This window comes from Apiospora hydei (assembly GCF_038363865.1).
Source record: "Apiospora hydei strain CBS 114990 chromosome Unknown utg000006l_segment0_segment0, whole genome shotgun sequence".
NCBI lineage: Eukaryota > Fungi > Ascomycota > Sordariomycetes > Amphisphaeriales > Apiosporaceae > Apiospora > Apiospora hydei.
The window spans coordinates 4,091,637-4,111,609 of NW_027117365.1; the positions used below are offsets into that span (position 1 = coordinate 4,091,637).

The 19,973-nt window shown below is 53.9% G+C and overlaps 6 protein-coding genes across 6 annotated transcripts; 3 read left to right on the forward strand and 3 right to left on the reverse strand.

Moving 5' to 3' along the window:
• Window positions 1–1,531: 1,531 nt before the first annotated feature.
• Window positions 1,532–3,896, forward strand: PG997_008507 (uncharacterized protein; the record flags this gene model as incomplete). The annotated part of the gene is made up of 3 exons (XM_066812822.1): window positions 1,532–2,166; window positions 2,219–2,226; window positions 2,692–3,896. 3 exons carry the CDS (start codon window positions 1,532–1,534, stop codon window positions 3,894–3,896), a joined length of 1,848 nt encoding a protein of 615 aa, XP_066668164.1.
• Window positions 3,897–6,556: 2,660 nt separating this feature from the next.
• On the reverse strand, window positions 6,557–7,189 carry PG997_008508 (uncharacterized protein; the record flags this gene model as incomplete). The annotated part of the gene is made up of 1 exon (XM_066812823.1): window positions 6,557–7,189. One exon carries the CDS (start codon window positions 7,187–7,189, stop codon window positions 6,557–6,559), a length of 633 nt encoding a protein of 210 aa, XP_066668165.1.
• A 1,863-nt stretch (window positions 7,190–9,052) lies between these two features.
• On the reverse strand, window positions 9,053–10,753 carry PG997_008509 (uncharacterized protein; the record flags this gene model as incomplete). Its single annotated transcript, XM_066812824.1, has 3 exons — window positions 9,053–9,436; window positions 9,492–9,724; window positions 9,802–10,753. The coding sequence occupies 3 exons, from the start codon at window positions 10,751–10,753 to the stop codon at window positions 9,053–9,055; spliced, it is 1,569 nt and encodes a 522-aa protein (XP_066668166.1).
• A 1,384-nt stretch (window positions 10,754–12,137) lies between these two features.
• On the forward strand, window positions 12,138–14,440 carry PG997_008510 (MLH1 protein; the record flags this gene model as incomplete). Its single annotated transcript, XM_066812825.1, has 2 exons — window positions 12,138–12,258; window positions 12,312–14,440. The coding sequence occupies 2 exons, from the start codon at window positions 12,138–12,140 to the stop codon at window positions 14,438–14,440; spliced, it is 2,250 nt and encodes a 749-aa protein (XP_066668167.1).
• Window positions 14,441–15,052: 612 nt separating this feature from the next.
• Window positions 15,053–15,881, reverse strand: PG997_008511 (DnaJ domain-containing protein; the record flags this gene model as incomplete). Its single annotated transcript, XM_066812826.1, has 3 exons — window positions 15,053–15,596; window positions 15,666–15,709; window positions 15,786–15,881. 3 exons carry the CDS (start codon window positions 15,879–15,881, stop codon window positions 15,053–15,055), a joined length of 684 nt encoding a protein of 227 aa, XP_066668168.1.
• Window positions 15,882–16,374: 493 nt separating this feature from the next.
• PG997_008512 (ATP-dependent RNA helicase DBP10) lies at window positions 16,375–19,195 on the forward strand (the record flags this gene model as incomplete). Its single annotated transcript, XM_066812827.1, is given in 3 exon segments — window positions 16,375–16,513; window positions 16,525–16,650; window positions 16,719–19,195. The coding sequence occupies 3 exon segments, from the start codon at window positions 16,375–16,377 to the stop codon at window positions 19,193–19,195; spliced, it is 2,742 nt and encodes a 913-aa protein (XP_066668169.1).
• Window positions 19,196–19,973: the final 778 nt, after the last annotated feature.

Here is a 19,973-nt window from a genome sequence, read left to right on the forward strand (position 1 = left end):
TAACCTAGCAAGCATATCACGGCATAGCATTTCGCTCCCAGGATTGCCTCGAGTGCTAAGCCTGAACAATATGTCATCGACATATACTTTGTCATAATGTACCTCCACGCATTGCACATACCCATCTCCACTAGTGCGCTCCATTCTCGCTGGGAAAAAGCAATATCGTTTCCAATCTGATTGCATCCTGGCTCTAAAAAGGGCAGGCAAGGTACCCAAACGGCTCCTGTCGAAGCTACCTGCACTGGCATTGCTTACCTCGTTTTCCCTCGCTTTCTACTGTCGCTCTAGCTCGTAGCTCGTGGGGTGGTGACGGCGTGAGGGAGCGAGAGTGCGCCCTGGGTTGATTGACAGGACGAAGATGCACCCCCCAGTCAGCGTGTCCGGGATCGAGCCACACTTGTGCGCTCCAGTCCCGGTCCCAGTCCCAGTCCCAGGCCAGGTTCTAGTCGTTAGAGACACCCTTGTTCCCACACCATGCATTTCATCAACATCGACCCAGGTGTCATTCTTGGGAAGTACCCACAGGTGGGCTCCAGGCTTGTCCTGTCTTCTTCGTCTGGCCTCTGCGCTTCCCTTTTCCCAATTAGAGCCGTGTAGGTAGGCTTGGATAGCTCACACCCAACCCAACCCCCCTGCCTGGCCGCCCCTCCAAAGCCAAAGGCCTTTTCCATGTTGATACCTCTCATCTGGGTATTGTATTGTACGGCCCGCCCTCGAAGGCGAACCAGTAGGGGGTAGCCGTAGTGAGCAGGTACCTCGCAACCGGTGCATTGTACATCCAGAGGTATCGACCTACCGTTCACAGCTGTTCAGCGGATCTGGCGTCCGTGCAATGGTCTGGCGCCCCCATGAACCAATATCCTGGTCACTACATATTGGGCCAATCTCTAATGAGTTGCACAAAAACCTCCCACGATCCCACTTGGTTGATCGTTGTGAGAGACATTTGAGCTTCCTCCCATCTTTGTCCCTTACTGTTCAATGTCCTCGACGTGAACCGGCACCTCAGAGTAACCGTGCTGCTTCCCAAATCGGCTAATAAACTCGTGCTGCCACATGAGTCGAGCACCGCATTGGATCTGCACCTTTCCGTCGCCTGTCCGCTCTCCAACATACTCACAACACTGCCGCATGCCGTACGACTTGACCCTCGAAAGTCTTGGTGGCCCAGAGTCTTGCCAAACCACTATCGTGTCCCACGAAAGAGTCGAATTCGCCCCTAAGACCTCGCCAGAAGTCACTTGTCCGGAGTTGCCTCCTAGCGACGGCACAAAGGTCGGATATCTTGCCTTGAACAGCACGCCTCGGCTGTCCTCATAGCTGGGACTTTAACCCATCAAGCCTCTGCACGAGCCCGCGGGCATCACTTCGCCTAACCCGTCTATATCGTGGAATGCGCATTGTCGGTTGACCTCGAGGATATCGGATTAGCAACGACCAAGGGCACCCGGCCACCTCCGTCTCAGCGCAGACGTCAGGAGCTCTCTGCCCTGCTTCTTGGACCCCTCCCAGGTTTCCGCCCGAATCCATGCAAAACCTAATCCATACTAGCGAGCAGACTCAAGACTCACTCGGCCAGCGCCGAGGTATATCCAATCTGGCGCGCTTCGCTCTCGACTTGAGTTGGGCCAGCGCAGCGACGGAGTGCCCTCTCGGTTCAAGGGCCTATCCTTCTCCGCCCATGTCAGGATCGCCGCCGCTCCCACCCAAGCCAAACTTGGAGGCCGGTGAACGCGGCCAAAGCAGCTTCCAACCCACCAGTCACGATGTGTTCCGCACAGGCTCGAGTGTACCTGGGATAGAGTACCGAGCACATTCACAGCAAGGGATCCAAAACTCCCAAGCACCGCTCCCACCACCCATGGCGAGTGGGATTCGAACATATTCTGGAGAAGCAACAGAGCGAGCCGCGTTCCCCTATCGACGCCCCGAAGAAACGATGGGAAGACCGATCTCCTACCATGGCCAGGCGGGCCCCATGGTTTCGCAGTCACAGTACCCATTACCGCCAGTCGCCGGGCATGCCTCGGGCCCTTCACCTTATTCCTTGCCGACAAGGCCGCAGCCTCCGGAGAACCCGCCGTATACTTCGCCCAAGTCCCAAAGGAAAACAAAGGGACACGTTGCTTCGGCCTGTGTCCCTTGCAAAAGAGCCCATCTAAGGTATGTTGATTCGTTCCCCGGAGTTGAATAGGCCAGAAACTGACTCTCGCAGATGTGACGGTACGTTGTGTTCAGATATTTCCGTTTTGCCATGAATCAAGGGGATCCGTCTCGTGTGCGAGGTGATGTTCAGGTTCTGCCGAATCAAACACCTGTGAAGTTCCAGAGCTCCAAGTGTTTAATGGGCCGCCAGTGATGGTTCTCTGCGAATCAGAGGTGGACGAGAGCGTCAAAGCCTGGTGTCTTACATATGGATTTTGCATGCGAGCGCGACCTTGATATGGACGCGTTGGTTTGCTAGGTTAGGAGAAGCCTCTTGAAACTTGTCCAATTCGGGTAGCAGTAAGCCCTGATGCTTGGAGCCAAGAAGCGTTTGCGATGTTGATTCATTTTTTGGAGAAAAAAATCAGCGCAAACCCGAGCAGTCTTGCGCACGTTGACACTTAGCACAACGGGTGCCCTCGTTACATGGCGAATCGGCCCTCTTCTTCCACTAGATCATTGCTGACTCTCGTTATTTAACAGCTCAAAGGCCTTGCTCACGATGCCTAAGCAATGGCAAGGAGGATGCTTGTGTAGACGTTCAACACAAAAAACGAGGTCGACCAAGGCTACGGGATGATCGGGAATCACGGTTCGACGCAGCCCGTTTTGGCAACCCCACGGAATCGAGTGTACGGCGGCCAGTCTCGTTGTTCGCACCGGTCAGTGCCCCTGCGGTGCCTTACGACGACCCCCTCCGAAGAACACAGTCGTATAGAGTGTTGAAGTCGCAACCGCCAGACCCTACTATACCGAGGTATCTTGACCGCGGCTCTGCCAGTGATGCCAATATCTACCCTCCGCCACTGACTATTGCACCACGACCTTCGGAACCAGTCGCGTTTTTGACGGTCGATCTCGAGGTTGCAAGGGTGTCGAACACGTTCGTGGACGCTATCGGGGCTGGGTCAGCGCAGGCAATCCAGCGACGCCGACTAGAGGAACTCATTCTTCCCCAGGAACGAGAGCGAGTAATTGCTCTCCAACGCTCATTGCAGGACGAGCAAGCCAGGAAAGAACCGACTTATCTGCCACCTATCTTTGGTCGTCAAGAGGCAGATAGGGTATTCCAGGCCCTTCCGTTCGACCCTGAAACAATCTCCAGGTTCCCATTAGACCGGCAGGATACATTCTACTTCAAAACAGTAGAGGGCCAGCCCCGGCAGTATCCCATCCGCTTCGGCCTAGTGAAGGAGGACTCCATATATTTTGTTGTCGTACTCCTTGTGACACAGCCCAGGTCTCTCTCGAATCCATCGCCCTCCGCACAACAGAGAGATCTCCCTTATGCGTACCAGTCTCAGGCCTATACGCAACTGACGCCTGTGTCAGCATCTTTCGATCCAAACAGGCATCGGTGGGGCGAGCTGTTGGATTCTAGAGACTCTGGACACGGCGCCCGGCAACCAGTGACCCCAGCGTCCATCGCCGCAGGGCCGAGTCCAGGCGTGAGCCCCAACATCCCCTCATATTCGCCATCCTCATCTGTTCGATCAGATCATCCATCAGGGCCATCATATCATATACCCCGAAGTGAACTGTCGATGCACCGACCCTCTCAGCAGCCAGGCTATCAGCTTCCGCCGATACGAAGCCAAGCACAACCTGTGCACCAAGCAGACCCCCGGACAGGGCGGGTCGATATCGGCGGTCTACTTGATCAGCCGAGTGCCCCAAGGGGCTCATAGCATTCGGCGAAAACCCCATCTTTTGGAATGCCCCCTGGGTCGGGAACCCTCGTCGTTGTCACCAAACAGCGCCCAGAATAAGCAGCAACTCCCCGTGGCCGGCCAAGTTTGCCATTTGCTGCGTACGTGTACCATTATACGTTGGATACCCCATTCGTTGCGTTGGAGATACCATTGTCCATGATCAGCACGGCCTTCCATGACTTCCATTTTCCGAAGAATACTTCTAATTCATGACTCTCGGACTCGACCACGATATTTTCTTGCATTCGGTTGGCGTTTCGTTCCCTGGTTTTATCTTCTTTGTCCTGTGAGCATCGGTCGCTAGTTTAGGGTTTCTGGGATGTAATTGGAATTTTTGTTAATACGAGCGCGCCGCCTGCTCGACGGTTGCAGGGGCGGCATGTCGCTGTCGCGGGGATCTCCCCCATTCTCATGGCCACGTCTTTCACAGCCAGGATTGGATCGGGTGGTGGAAAGACTGCAGTCGCAAGAGGAGCCGCTGTATCCGGAGGCTACTGTTGACTTGACCGCGTTATTGGGCGGCATGCTGGAAGGCAGGCTGCGAAGGGTCGCACAGCGCGGGGTCCGCCGATTTCGTTGAAGGGCTTTTCCGGCACGAATATGACTGCTCCATTAAGGAACTGAGGAAATGGGAGAGGCTCCCATGTAGCAGGATTTCCAGAGGATTTTTGTCGCAGTTCGCATGCCCCACAGGCAGCGTTGGGAGATAATCCGAAGTATGTACGATATTTTGTAAAGATAGGAAGAAGAAGGATAAGGAAGAGGAAACAAAACGAAACGAAACAAATCCCACGAGGTACCAAACATCGATCAAGAAACAAAAAGGTTTCTTCTTAATTTCCCGAGGCGGGCTGAAACTGGAGCCGAGCTTATATTGAGTTGTAGTATCGAGTTGAGGTGTCTGGCTTGCTAACGCAAATGTGACGTGCTAGGGCAGGCGTTGTTGATCTATAACACCTGTGCTATTACACGGGACATGGTCGAGGCCGTCAACAATGGCCCAATCCGAGGGGCCAGGGGGCTACGGGGAAGGAAGTCGAGGATTTAATTTTGGGCATGGTCAGATGCGTGATTTCAAGTGGCAGTATAGCAATACGATTGGAAGAATGCCTAGGAAGGATAGAAGAAGCAAGCTTAAGTACCTACATAGGCATACAAAGTGGCAAGTGATGATGGAGGACGGTAGTCAAACACCCTCCTCCTCTTTTCCTGGGAAACCACTTTCATCTTGACACATACACGCACATCCAGAGAGGCACAGTCTACAGAGGCACAGAGGCACAGGGCGACACACAGCATTGCCCACCGCACTTTCATCCAATGTCGACGTATTTGATTTCAGGGTAGTAGCCGCGCGCAGACACACGGACACACAGACACACACCTCGCGCTCTTTGGACTTGGAGGGAGGGGGGCCAGGAGGCTTTTCCTGCTGCATACCGTCGGGAAATAAGATCGTGGATGTGGGCGGGACCCAAACGTTGCTCGCCAATGAGAAAATAACCCGACGCGGGAATGTCCAAAGTCTATCTGCTACCACTGTGGCAGGTTTCTAGCATGTAACCCCAGGCCCCAGGCCGCCCATGGCAGGGGGACACCGGCCAAGGAGTGGTGTGTGCCACCACCACCACCACTACAGCCCGCGCCTTCACCGACCGACGTTTCGTTCCTAGCCGCTGGTTTAGCGGGCGGGCACTTACTGCAGCCAGCCACGGTCAGTCAGTCACTCACAACAAATCTGGTCGCCGTCGCACATATTTGTTCTCGCTATGACCTGATTACGCAAACGATGTATAGATCTTGATATACAAATGTCTATATTGAACGAAATAGGGCGCGTGCCGTGTGGTGGTATCGAAACAGGAAACGCAATTTGGCCAATGTTGCCAATGAGAATGAGTGGTGAGAAACGACCAGCCAGAGCGGGCTCGGGCAGTCGACGGCCAGAACCCGGTGAGCCGTCACAGATGACAGGCCACAACGAACAGGCCCACGCCAGCAAAGCTGCGAGCTGCAAGCTGCAAGCTGCCAGCCAGGTCTACCGTCCATGTCGTAGCCTGGATTGAGGATTGGCTTGATTGTTATCAAACCGATATGACCTGACATGACCCTGACCCAATACCTAGGCCAATAGCAACTGCGCTCGCGGTTAACAGCACCAATTGCCCTGTCCAGGCCCCCCGACGGCAATCCCTGTTCCACGAGCTTTAGCGACGTCTTGGTCAGCATCGTCTGCCATCATCCGAACCACGACGGAATTGCGTTCCCGAATCGGCTGAAGAGGGAGAATGGTGATGCTACCTCGAGCGGCAAGGGATTCCAATAAAAGGCAACCCCAATTTCGTCAAGATTCCTCCACGTGGTGCTGACCTTGTTGCGTGCGCAAGAGACGGTAAGACGAATGGAAGCTGCACACTGACTAGGGAAATGATCAGCTCGAGGGGAGTCGCGAGTAGTGCAACCAAGCTCCGTCCACCTCAACTCACATCCCGCCATCCTCAGATAAAACAACGCGAGAAGGAGCCGGAATCAAACCGATAACTCAGAACACGCCGATATGACGTGGCAAGGAAAGAGAACGCAACAAGAAAGAAGAAGGGGAAAAAGAAAACAATCACGCGCCAGGCCAATGCTGCTTAGCTCAAGCCATCATCTCCCTTGCTTGACGATGTCTTCTTGATCCTCTTTGCTGTGTGGTCGAGGTCCAAGCTCGTCTCCGCCGACTGACTATTGCCGCCCCGTCGCTGTACGGCCGCCACAGCGGAACTGCTTTCTGCCTGCTCCTGCTGCTTGGGCTTCAGCAAGTCGTCGATCTCCCTGGTCATCCTGTCGGGCTCCCGCGGGCTGTTGTCTTCGATGATTTCTTGGATCGCCCGCTTCTTCTTCTGAGGCCGGGTCTCATACGGTAGCGGCGGCGGTGTCAAACCCCGGAACTGGCCGTCGTCCCGCTTCGGGGTGTCATTGCGGGCGCTCACGGGCTGTTGGTCGTCTTGAGCTGAATGATGAAGCTGGGCTTGACGGACTAGGGCGCGCGTCAACGGCCGTCTTGCTTGGGAACTCCGTGCCCTGTCTTGGAGCTCGTGGTCGGCGTGAGGGGTCCCACTGCGACTTCTGCGCTCACTCGAATTAGCAGATTCACCGAGGGAGATTGATGTCGAGCTTGGCTCGAAGTGGCCACCGTACTCTGATCCAACCGTCGCATTTGTCGAGAGGACCTCGTCTTCCTCAACCGCAGACTGGCTTGGGCTTCCGGATACCGATCGGGGCATAATGGAAGTTCTTCTGGCAACAAAACACTCGGGCGATTTATGATGTAGATGGCACACAACATACCAGGTAAGTTACCCAGAGCTATTAAACCAGACTACTGGGAAAGACTGCCCCTATCGACCCGGCTTTATATAAGATGTGCAGAATACAGTTCCATCTTCAAGCGGTGCCTGGCGCACCTGCGACACTATCATGCAAGTTATAGCATGTGCTGGTTGGTATCAATACTCGGGTCCTCCGTCACTTGGCTGCTCTATTTGTCTGCGCCTTGCTATTCCTTCCTGGTCCGTTGCATTCGAAGAAACCAGGCTAGTCACCTTGATGGAAGGTCTGTCTTCTGCTCTTCAACCGTTCACAATAAGTACCTAGTTCCGTACGTGGCGCTTGTCAGCACAGCAGCGACCCTGGTCCGTCGTAGGTCAGCCCTTCCAGACTCAAGAGGGAGATGGAAGAAGCAAGAGGCCTAGCAGTACTTGGTCTGCTAAATTTACCGACCAGGCCAGTATAGGTAGTACGAGCTGGAGCGCGGCTGCCATGCACATAAGACTGCGCAAGCGCGGTGCATTGCATGCTTACTCTTGCTAGCAAGGCTATTCTGCTTTCCGCACGCTTACGGGATACACCGGGTATTTCTCGCAACACCCAGTCTCCCAGAACACAAGCGCTGAGCGGATTTCGCTTCCTAACGTTGGAGGGAGTTCGACAGCCGTCCAAGGCTAAGCCACCACCGCGAAATGCTGCAAGGGTATATAGCCGCCCCCAAACAAGTCTGTAGTCTCCAGATGGTTATCGAACAGCTTCTGACAGAGAGGCCATGCAACTGTATCACCAACAGTAGACAGCATCACTTTTCATACAAGGCGCCGCTCTCCGTGTATCAAAGCCATTGGCAATGTCCGCAGTCATTGCTAGTTATTTCAGATACAGGGGAACCCAACAGATCTACCATGTTAGACACATTGAGGTCCTGTTCATATTACAGCATCTCGAAACAAGCCCGATCTTCCAGGCCCATGCAGATATAACGTGTGCTATAGGAATGATTGTTCATGAAAAGAGAAATTAAAAGACTATCATATATGCATGGTTTGCATTCGGGATTGAATGGAGTGTGACTCTTGCGCCAGTGTACAAGCCTGCACGCTCGAGCCGGATCAGCCAGGAAGAAGCCGTCGCAGAAGACGGAGCAACAAAGCATTAATCCCAACCAACCAAAATTTCTATGCAACTGGTGCCCTGTTGTGCTACCCAGATGTTGGCGAGCTAGCTGACTACAACCCCAAGAAAACAATTCCGTCGCGCAACAGAACAACAACAACATCAGCATTCGCTGCGCCGCTTCCAATAGAGAAATACTGTGCCCCAACACAGCCGATCCGACACTTTTGGGAACGTGCTTACTGCTGACATGCGCACACACGATCACACCTACAACCCTGGGAAGAGAGCCTCCTTGGGTTTACCGACCCTGGTCTTGATAAGCCGTGGGGGCCGGACTGAGAAGGAGGCCTTCAGCCGGGTTCGTTGAACAATGTCTGTACTTACGAGTTGCGTCGTACCGCAAATAAAGGCGTATAAGCAGGAAATATACAGGTTCTCTATAGCTCCGCGTGGTATTCAGGGTAAGGTGGTGTAGGAGTTCGGCTTTAGCTGTGGATGCAACAGGCCTGACCAAGATACAGACACTCGTCAGGGTACATTACCCAATCACCATCTCATACTCATATAGTGCGACAAAGGGATACGTGGAAGAACTTCGGGAGGAGACGGGAATATGGATGTCCATTCAGTGCCGGCTGACCATTCACTAACCACCATCTCTTTCAAAGCCAGTTCAGAGGATCGGACACCTTGGGCATCCCTCAGATCGCCCCAAGTACATCAGCCGCCAGTCCGAGCGCGGATTCGGCCAAACCCATGGCCATGGCCAGGTCGTCATAGTTCTTATCCATGCCGCCGGGGCCCAGCAGCCCCCTCTTGTGTGCCTCCTGCTCCTCGCTGGGTGGCAAGACCTGGACGTTGGCGCGGCCATGGACGTCGTGCAACTCGCCCGCGCACGCCACGCGGATGGTCCACTCCAGCTGGTACGTTAGCGAGATGTTGTACGTGTCGAAGGAAGGGTAGAGGAAGCGGCCGAACGGGCGCTCGGTCGCCGCCGCGCCCACCGTCGAGGTTCCCGTTTGCGATAGGCGGATGCCGAGGTGCGCGCCGAGATCGAAGGGCGCCCCCATGAAGAAATGTCCTTCCTCGCTGGGCGCGAAGTGGGAATAGTCCGGCATCGGCATGCCGGGGGGCCCTCACGATGTTGTCGTCTACTGGTCGGAGCGAGAATTGCCCGCTGCTGTTACTACTGGGGCCCTCGGAGCTCGTGGCGACGATGTGCTTCTCGTTAGTGAGTTTGGTAGAGATCTCACTCGTCTTGTAGTCGGGTGGGGGCTCATCTCTGATATTACCTCGCACTACAAGAGGGATCTTGAACTTGTGGTTTGCCTGCGAAGGTCCAAAGCGGATGGGATACTCGTGCTGGCGCTCTTCTTTGTGGTAACGTGTGAAATTGCCAGGGGTACGGATCCGAGTATTCGATTTCAGACTTAGCTCAATGGACACAAACTCCACGGGGGTAGACGAGAGAGATCTCCGTCCGGGCAGATGGACGTGAGCTCGTTCTTTAGCTTGGGTACGATGTATATCTTGAATGGGACGGGGTCGGGATGCTCCAGCTGAATGACCGTCGGATAGACCACCTTGACGGCATATGTGTATTTTGGCGTCTTGGAAGGGTTCCAGAACCTCCGCTGCCTCTCCCGAAACGTCATTTTCCTCTCCGCGTTTTCGGCGAGCAGCATTTCGGTCCGGAGGAGGCGGGTCGATTCGCGGATGCCGAACTTATAGTCGCTTCCTCCGATGGGCTGAGCTGTCGAGCGCTTGCGAATAAATAGGGGAAAGTGAGCCGTGATACTCTTGGCACCCGGACAGCCCAGACAGGCCTCCAGGACGTACTCGATGTACGCTTCGAACTTGCTCCCGGACCACCCTGACTTGGAGATGAAGTAATAGACAGATGGAAGGTCATGCTTCGTCACATCATCCTGCGACGAGCTGAGGTAAAAACCCTGCCGATGACCGTCTCCTGTTGTTGTCGTCGTCTGCTGCTGGTGCTGCTGGTGCTGGGTGACGGTCTCGCTCTTCTCCCGGTGCCAATCGTCTCCGCGTGATGCGAAGTTTGGTTGCGACGTCAAGGGGATGGTGATGGCGAAGGGGAACCGCGCAGGCCCCGCCACGGCGCCTTGCGACACGACGTGCGACTGGTCGAACAGCACGGCGCGGCCGCGGTAGGTCTCGGTCGTGTTGTTGCCCTTGCGCACGACCTTGGTCTTGGCGCGGCCGAACAGCCGGATGCGCACCTCGGTCGGCGGCGCGGCGTCGCCTCCGGGCTTCTGCGGGAAAAAGGCCCGGCCGCAGCTCACGTGGCCTCGCACGGTGTCGCCGGGCGCGTAGACGGATTGGAAGTCGGTGAAGTCGATGTTCATGCCGGCTTGGCTTTTTAGCGTGTGGCGTGGCATGGTTGCGGAGGTCTTTATTATGGCGGATTGGGGCTGGGTGATGTTAGGGGCTCATTCGTGTGGGTTTAGATATAAGCCGGTGTATGCAGCAGCTTAGGGAGGAGGTTATGTACTTGGGTGGCATGGGCATACCAGTCAGTTCGGCGGAACAGAAAGCCTGGGGAAAGGGGGGCACTTTCTATTTATGGGATGATGATCCGGGGGAATTCCAACTTGAATGTAATAATCACGACCAAGTACACCATTTATGTAGTAACATCTCTCGGCAAGAGACGCATGAATGAGGCACAGGACGATACAGTGACCTACATCCATTGGCCACACAGCCCATCTGAGAATCATGAGACACTTACAACGTATGTAGGATTCGTCTAAGTGATGTGCAAACCAATCAATATTGGCTACCACCGGGGTCTGCACTTCCATAGCGTACTTGCTCATATTCACGGTACCATATTATTGATGGGGAGGACCTTTGGGGCTACCTAAGGACTTAAAATATAGAGGTATGTAGGCGCAGCTTCGCGTTGGGGAGGTAACTTCGAGCCGACAATCGCTTCAGGAGCCGAAAGCCGTCCGCGGCCTATCCCCTTGACGGCGAAAGCGCTGCTCCCAGCAGATTATCTTGTATTATATTATATATCGTTGATTACTTGGTGCCATTGGTATAGTGGTCATCTAGTTGAATATGATACCCGATTGGATGAACTGGCTTATCGATTATGTCCGGAAAGTAGGTACATAATAATACCAAAAGCAGCGCTCTCGCCATCGATGTTGAGGGGATTAAGTGCCAGTCTAATTTGTACGTACATGCATCCTTTGGAAAAGGAAGCTTTCACGACTATTGCGTTTTATTCAATCTATGGAACCACCTCCTATAATTCAGCTCGGACAGATTAAGTATTGCAAAGTACGTGCGCGCCGACGATACTACTGGCCGAGGAGAGCGCATCTTAGATGCAGGCAATGCAACGTAAAATGAGGTTGTTGGGAGTGGCAGTCATTTAAAGCTGGCCAGGTAGGCACCATCCAAAATGGCCAATGCTCAATTGGAGCACCTTCCGTCATGTGATTCTTATTAGTAGTCGCCATATACATACATCTTGACATCTTGATTCCCTAAGAACAACATCTTTCGGTCCAGGCCGCAGCAATCTCCAAATACAGTCGAATGAACGAGTAAACGACCAAGCCCATACTTGCGATCCGTCCAGCGCCCATGCCAAAGCCCTTGGCAGCCTGTGGATGATTGTGAAGGCTCTGTCTCATTGAAGGCACGATAGGGTATCCTGTCCAGCTTATGCCACCACCATATAACTGTTCTCCCTCAGAGCAGTGCAGCGATACTCATCTGTGACAGAGACCTTGCGAAATTTCGAGAATGGACGAGGCCATGGATATAGATTCTCCAAGGGGAGTCAAAAGAAAAGCCGATGAGTCTTTGGTGGAAGAGGCAGGCCCGCGCCGAATCCAGGCAAGTTCCTTGTTGAGTCACGCCCCCAGTCACTGTTCATTTAATTGACCGGTATCTCCCAATTCCAGGCACTGGATCAAGATGTCGTGAACAAGATCGCCGCAGGAGAAATCATTGTAGCTCCGGTTCATGCTTTGAAGGAGTTGATCGAAAACGCAGTTGACGCAGGCTCCACATCCCTCGAGGTTCTAGTCAAAGATGGTGGATTGAAACTCCTGCAAATCACCGACAATGGCCATGGCATCGACGTGAGTCCTCCTTTCCCCCAATCACTGTATTCCACCAAGATCTTACCATCTCCTCAGAAAGATGACATGTCCATACTCTGCGAAAGGTTCACCACCTCAAAATTGAAGAAATTCGAGGATCTGCATAGCATCAACACCTATGGCTTCCGAGGTGAGGCTCTGGCTAGTATAAGCCATATTGCGCATCTCACAGTCACTACAAAGACCAAGGACTCCAACTGCGCATGGCGTGCCAAGTACGACGGTGGAAAGCTGGCACCGGCCAAACCAGGCCAATCTGCGGACCCTAAGCCGACGGCAGGGAGGAATGGCACACAGATCACGGTGGAAGACCTCTTCTACAACGTGCCAACTCGGCGGAGGGCTTTTAGATCCCCCTCTGATGAGTACAACAAGATTATCGACATGGTGGGACGGTACTCAATCCATTGCCAAGGGGTCGCCTTTTCTTGTAAGAAACATGGCGATTCTGGGACATCTATTGCTATCCAGGCAGCTGCCACTACGATGGACCGCATTCGCCAAATCCATGGAAGCAGTGTAGCGAACGAGTTAATCGAGTATGCAGCCGCCGATGACCGGTATGGATTCAGCGCCAAGGGATGGGCGACTAACGCGAACTACCATATCAAGAAGACAACCCTGCTTATTTTCATTAATAACCGAGCGGTCGAGTCCTCTAATATCAAGAAGGCCATAGAGCAGACATACTCGACCTTCTTGCCCAAGAACGGACATCCCTTTGTCTACCTCAGTCTTGAGATCGACCCTCAGCGCGTAGACGTCAACGTCCATCCAACCAAGCGGGAAGTGAACTTCCTCAACGAAGACGAGATCATCCAGGCAATCTGCGAGAACATCCGGGACAAGTTGGCCGCTGTCGATACAAGCCGTACCTTCATGACACAGTCCCTGCTACCTGGGACTATTGGAACCTCGAGCACACCACAGCCTGGTCCTAGCAGTTCCTCGGCGAAGACGCCCACTGCTAAAGGCAAGACACCAGTACGGCCCTACGAGAACAATCTTATACGCACAGATTCCTCGATGCGTAAGATCACCAGCATGTTCCCAACTGCCAGCAAAGATGGGGCATCTGGGGTGCCAGATGATATGGACACGGAGCCAGAGTATCAACTCACAGATCGCGAGCCGATCACCTGCCGCTTGACTAGCGTGCGTGAGCTGCGCACAGCTGTCAGGGATGATATGCATCATGGCCTGACGGAAATATTCGCCTGTCACACCTTTGTTGGTATAGTTGATGAGCGGAGAAGACTGGCTGCCATGCAGGGTGGCGTCAAGCTTTACCTAGTGGATTATGGACGTGCCTGTCTCGAATACTTCTATCAAGTCGGTCTCACAGACTTTGGAAACTTTGGCACTATCAAGTTCCAGCCAGCCCTTGACCTGCGCGAGGTTCTGTCTATTGCTGCCGAACATGAAAAAGCAACAGCAGCTGATGGAGAACTTGCCGACGACGACGATTTCAATGTTGAGGAAGTCGTCGAAATGGTAACAGATCAATTGATTGAGCGACGCGAGATGCTACAGGAGTACTTCAGTCTTGAGATCTCCCCAGCTGGCGAATTGATCAGTATCCCGCTTCTGTGCAAAGGATACACGCCACCCATGGCCAAGCTCCCCCAATTTCTACTTCGACTCGGCCCCCATGTGGACTGGACAGACGAGCAAGGCTGCTTCGAAGGCTTCCTTCGTGAGCTGGCACGCTTCTATGTGCCCGAGCAGTTGCCGTCAATGCCAGGCAACACAGAGCAACTGGAGGCGGAGGACATTCCCGAGGAGCACAAGGTCAGACGAGCGCACGTCAGACGGGCAGTCGAGCACGTGTTTTTCCCAGCGTTCAAGGCAAGACTGGTGGCTACGAAGTCGTTGATGAATGGTGGCGTGCTAGAACTGGCCGATTTGAAGGGACTTTACAGGGTATTTGAGAGATGTTGAAGACATCCGAGAAGAGCGGGTCAACACGATGGACCAACGAAAGATATCCTGGAGTTGGAGTTTGGCATTGCTTTGCCACTCACTATTTGTATGCAATTTTGACACGAGCTACTACGGCATATTGGTCAAAGGAGCATACATACTGTACATGTGGATGGCTGCATTATGATAAGGACATAGCTTCATGATGACATAAACACAAGATCTCTGTGTATCAAATCAAGGTAGCTCTCAAATATAACAAAGAATCCACGAGGCTCATGATGGAACTTACCTTTACGGTTATCTCATGGCGTTTCCCAGTTCTCAGAGGCAGCCTATGGGGGTTGCTGGTTGCCTCGTAGTCTTGGCAACGCGTTAAAGGGGTAGATCTGTAGTTAGGGGGCGAGTATCCTCTAATGGAGTTAGGTTCGAAAAGACGCATTCGGTTCTATTAATGAACTCACAGCGTAAAGCCAGAAGGGAAACCAATGTCATGCCGCTAACGCCGACCGTATCGTATCCTCGTTGCTCTCCCAGGAGACCCTGCTAGTCGCTGAAAATAAGTAAATGTCTGTGAGCAGAGCACCCCCACAAACTTGTCCCAAGAGCTTTGCTTCTTCATCAGTCTCTTCATCCGATAGGCTTGACCTTCTTCTTCTTCTTGCCGGGCTCCCCCGAGCTGCTGCTGCCCCCTTTGCCCTTCTGGAACTGGCGCCAGCTGGAGATACGCTGGTCGCGGGTGGCCTCCCAGTCCTGGTCGTGCTGGCGCTTGCGCTTGCGCTCGTCGATCTCCTCCTCCTGACGGCGCTGCTCGCGGCCCTCCTCCTGCATCTGGGCCTTGACCTGGCGGCGGCGGCGCTGCTCGTTGTCGATGAGGACCTCGCGGGCCTTGACGCGCCAGTCGCGGGCGAAGGCGTCGGTGCGCAGCTCGGGCGAGTCGACGGTCCACTTGTTCTCGCGCATCAGCAGCATGCGCGCGTCGGCGATGGCCTCGTCGAGGCGCTCGCGGTGCTTCTCGTCCATCAGCTCCGTCTGCGCCTTCTTGAGCCGGTCGAAGGCGTCGGGCGCCTGCGGGTTCTTGGTCTTGTCCGGATGGATCAGCAGCGACTTCTTGCGGTACGTCATCTTGATGTCGGACTCGGGCACGCCCGGGTTCAGGTCTAGGACGGCATAGCTGTGGGAAAGGGTGTTAGTGGTGGCTTTTCTTGGCACTGGGGGTGAATGCGATTGGGAGAATACGTACGCATCGAGGCGGAAGGCTTTGAGAATCCGGTCGATTTCGGCATCCTGTGGAGGTGAGAGTTAGCCATGGACGTTCGTGGAATGCCTGGTGTGAGAAGAGGGCAACGGGGTGTGGCTTTACCTTCTCAAACTCCTTGGCCTCGGAGGCGAGCGCATCAAGCGCATCGATATCCTCCTTCTCCATCAACTTGGGGTCCGACGGAATCTCAGCTGCCATCTTGACCAGTGTTTTCAGTTCGAGGCAGAGATGGGCGGCAGAGGTAACGAGCGTTACGGTAAATCTATGCGTGACGACAATACCGAGTCTAAGAGTGTTGCGACCGACGTCAAGAGAGCTGGGTGCTGGGGGCCGGGAATACTAATAATAAGTACCTACTTACGGATACTGGGACCAACCAACCTCAGGTGGGCTAGCACTTGCACTGTTAGGTTACTGGCAGGCTAGACTCAGACTGGGTCGGTCCCGCTTCAGTCAATCAACTGCTTATCGCCCTCGATAAGATGGCCGGCAGGGGTCTGGCTGGGCTGGCTCCACTAAAAATTCCAGCGGGACATAGCAGAGAGAAAGCTGCAAAGTGCTTTACTTTCAGCGGCCGAGGATTGTTCACGGCCTCAGCAAAAAACACATATTGTACGCTTCGACGTACTTGTTTTTCTAGCCACTCTCTTATAACACACTTCGTTACGGGTCAAAACAAAGTCTCGCCACAATGCGTTCAAGGCGCGCCGTCTCTCCGGCCGCCTCCGAGAACGAGGTCGACATTCTCGATTCGCTCTATACCGACGATGGCGGGCGGACCGATGCGCAGGATGGAATGGCCTTTGATGCCGAAGATATCTTCGGAGGTGGTGCCAGGGAGGCCAGGGCTACGACGACGACGATGGCGACGAAGCTTTCATTGCTTTAACGCAAGCCGCATCCTTTCGCAAAACCGGAAACTTGAAGGGCAAATCGGTCAAGAAGGGCGGAGGTTTCCAAGCAATGGGTAAGTCGACATTTCCCCCAATGCCGCTGGTACGGATTGTGATGCGAGGAGAAGCTGACCGTACCTAGGCCTGAATGCCAATCTGCTACGAGCTATCACCCGCAAAGGTTTCTCCGTGCCCACGCCGATCCAACGAAAAGCGATCCCTTTAATTCTCGAGAGGAAAGATCTGGTTGGTATGGCTAGGACAGGTTCCGGAAAGACTGCTGCTTTCGTCATCCCTATGATCGAGAGACTCAGAGCCCATAGTGCAACCATTGGATCCAGGGGTTTGATCTTGTCGCCTTCGAGAGAACTGGCCATTCAGACACTCAAGGTTGTCAAGGAGTTCAGCAAGGGCACTGACCTGAAGTGCGTTCTCTTGGTGGGTGGTGACAGTTTGGAGGAGCAGTTCGGTTCCATGACATCGAACCCGGATATCGTCATTGCCACGCCTGGTCGTTTCCTCCATCTCAAGGTTGAGATGGGTCTTAGCCTCAGCTCGATCCAGTACGTGGTATTCGATGAAGCCGATAGACTCTTCGAAATGGGTTTCGCAGCTCAACTCACTGAAATTCTGCACGCGCTGCCCCCGTCGAGACAAAGTCTGCTCTTTTCTGCAACACTTCCGGCATCGTTGGTCGAGTTTGCTCGTGCAGGTCTGCAAGACCCTAGTCTCGTCCGTTTAGACGCCGAGACCAAGGTGTCGCCCGATCTCGAGAGCGCCTTTTTCAGCGTGAAGAGCGCCGAGAAGGAAGGAGCACTGCTACACGTGCTGTTTGACCTAATCAAGATGCCTCTGGGTCTGCCCGAAGGCGTTCAGCCAGAGACCGACAGGTTTTCCAAAAAGAGAAAGCGACCAGACAAGTCAAGAGGAAAGGAAAAGCCAACGGAGCACTCCACCATCATTTTCGCCGCAACGAAGCATCACGTCGAATACCTGGCCACATTATTGAAGGAAGCTGGCTTTGCCGTATCCTACGTCTACGGTTCGCTTGACCAAACAGCCCGAATGGAGCAGGTTGAAAACTTCCGCCGAGGACGATCGAACATCCTAGTTGTGACGGATGTTGCAGCACGTGGTATTGATATCCCCATTCTGGCAAATGTCATCAACTACGATTTCCCTCCTCAACCGAAAGTATTCGTCCACAGAGTCGGTCGTACTGCTCGTGCCGGACAAAGGGGTTGGAGTTACAGCATCGTAAGGGACACGGATGTTCCGTACCTGATTGATCTACAGCTTTTCCTCGCCAAGAGGCTGGTGCTAGGCCGGGAGGTGGAAGCACCAAACTATGCCGCAGACGTCGTCGTGGGGGCGCCCATGCGATCAAAGGTGGAAGCTAATGTGGAGTGGCAGACCAAGATGTTGGGCGATAACGAAGACTTGGCAAACCTGAAGCGCGTTTCTGAGAAGGCCGAGAAGCTCTACCTGCGAACACGTAACTCTGCGTCGAGCCAGAGTGCCAAACGCGCTCGGGATGTCGTCGCGAGTAAGGGCTGGACTCAGCTGCACCCGGTTTTTGGCGGTGAAACTGGTGATTTGGAGCAGAAACGAGCGGAAATGCTTGCGAAACTTAGTGGTTATAGGCCGACAGAGACCATTTTCGAATCAAAGATGATGAATGGCAAGGGTCTTAAGAACGATGCTGCAGACATCATGGCGACCATGAGGCAAAAGATCAAACTGAAGCCTCTCGACAAGCTAGGTAAAGCCGATGTGGACGAGGACGAGGACGAGGAAATGGGCGACGACGACGAACCATTCGGTGATGAGGACGAATTCAATGACAACGAAGACGACGAGGTGGTTATCGAGGGTGAGTCTGACGACGACGATGGCCTTGAAGTAACCGTTACAAACAACGAGACGGCGAGCAAGAAGTCCAAGAACAAGAACTCGACGCCTGCCTCCTTCCAAGATCCAGAGGTTTTCATGACATATGAGCCGCGTACCTTCAACGCTACCGAGGAGCGCGGCTACGGCGTGCACTCTGGCGGCAACACGACGTCAACTTCCTTCGTCGAGTCGGCCCGCGACGCCACCATGGACCTGAACAACGACGAAGGCGGCAAGTCTTTCGGCGTGCCCACGCGCTCCAAGATGCGCTGGGACCAGAAGTCGCGCAAGTACGTGGCCCGCGACAACGACGAGGACGGTTCCAAGGGCGCCCGCATGGTCCGCGGCGAGTCCGGCGTCAAGATCGCCGCCTCCTTCAAGAGCGGCCGCTTCGACCGCTGGAAGAAGGACCAGCGCATCAGCAAGATGCCGCGCGTCGGCGACTTCGAGAAGAACAACGGCGGTGCTCCTTCGCCCTTTACCTCTACCGGTACTAGGTATAAGCATAAGATGGAGAAGGCGCCCAAGGAGGCCGACAAGTTCCGTGACGATTACCATGAGCGCAAGAAGCGCGTCGACGAGGCCAAGGAGAAGCGCATCGGCCGCTTCAAGGAGGGCGTCGGTATCAACAGGAACGAGATGAAGAGCACGGAGGATGTGCGCAAGTCGCGAAAGCTGGCGGAGAGACGGCGTGCCAAGAATGCCCGGCCTACTCACCGGAAATAAGGGGGCTTATTGGGCGGGGCGCTGTATATAGCTTCAGGAGCTCAATATTAGATAGGTTTAACAAAATCATCAGTTCATTGGTCAAACTCAATAGTTTTTGCGTGTTGGCTTTTCATATGGAGAGCAAGGTCATAATGCCACTTATTTGTAGTTTGCTTCAGTTGCCCTTAGCTTCGAATGGTTATGTAAAGTCTTAACCAAGGCCGGAACCAGTGCGAGCTGTAAGGAGTGATCTTGATCTGAAGGTAAAAAGGGGTAAAAAAGGGGAGAAGGGGGGGACCGTTACCAGACGAAACCAGGCTTCTGCTCTCACAAACAAGCCCACTCTGCCATTTCACTACGTACTACTTATCCTGTAATGATTATGAATTTCTTAAATTTTACTTGTATTGATTTGGGTGAATAAGTAGATACGTCATCTATCTCCGCTGCCACTGGCGCCTTCCAGCGTTCCTCTGCAAGCATACTGATGCATCATGAAAAGCCGTTGCTCCCCATTTGGTGGGTCACAACAATCTACAGGCGTTGTGTCCAGCAAGTAGTAGGTAGCATTGTCCGCTTCTTAATGCCTCCTTGCATTCCCTAATAAAACGGAGCCCGAAGTGGAAAGGCATCGACTTCGCTCGGTGCCCACACCAGTTGTGGTAAATCTCTTCTCTCCCACCTCCACCACCACGCACCATCATATTCCACACAACTGTGGGCTACTGGACGATCGCCAGCGAGGCTATCAGGCGGCAAGCCAATATTGGGATGAAAGCAGCCAGGATTGGCACTT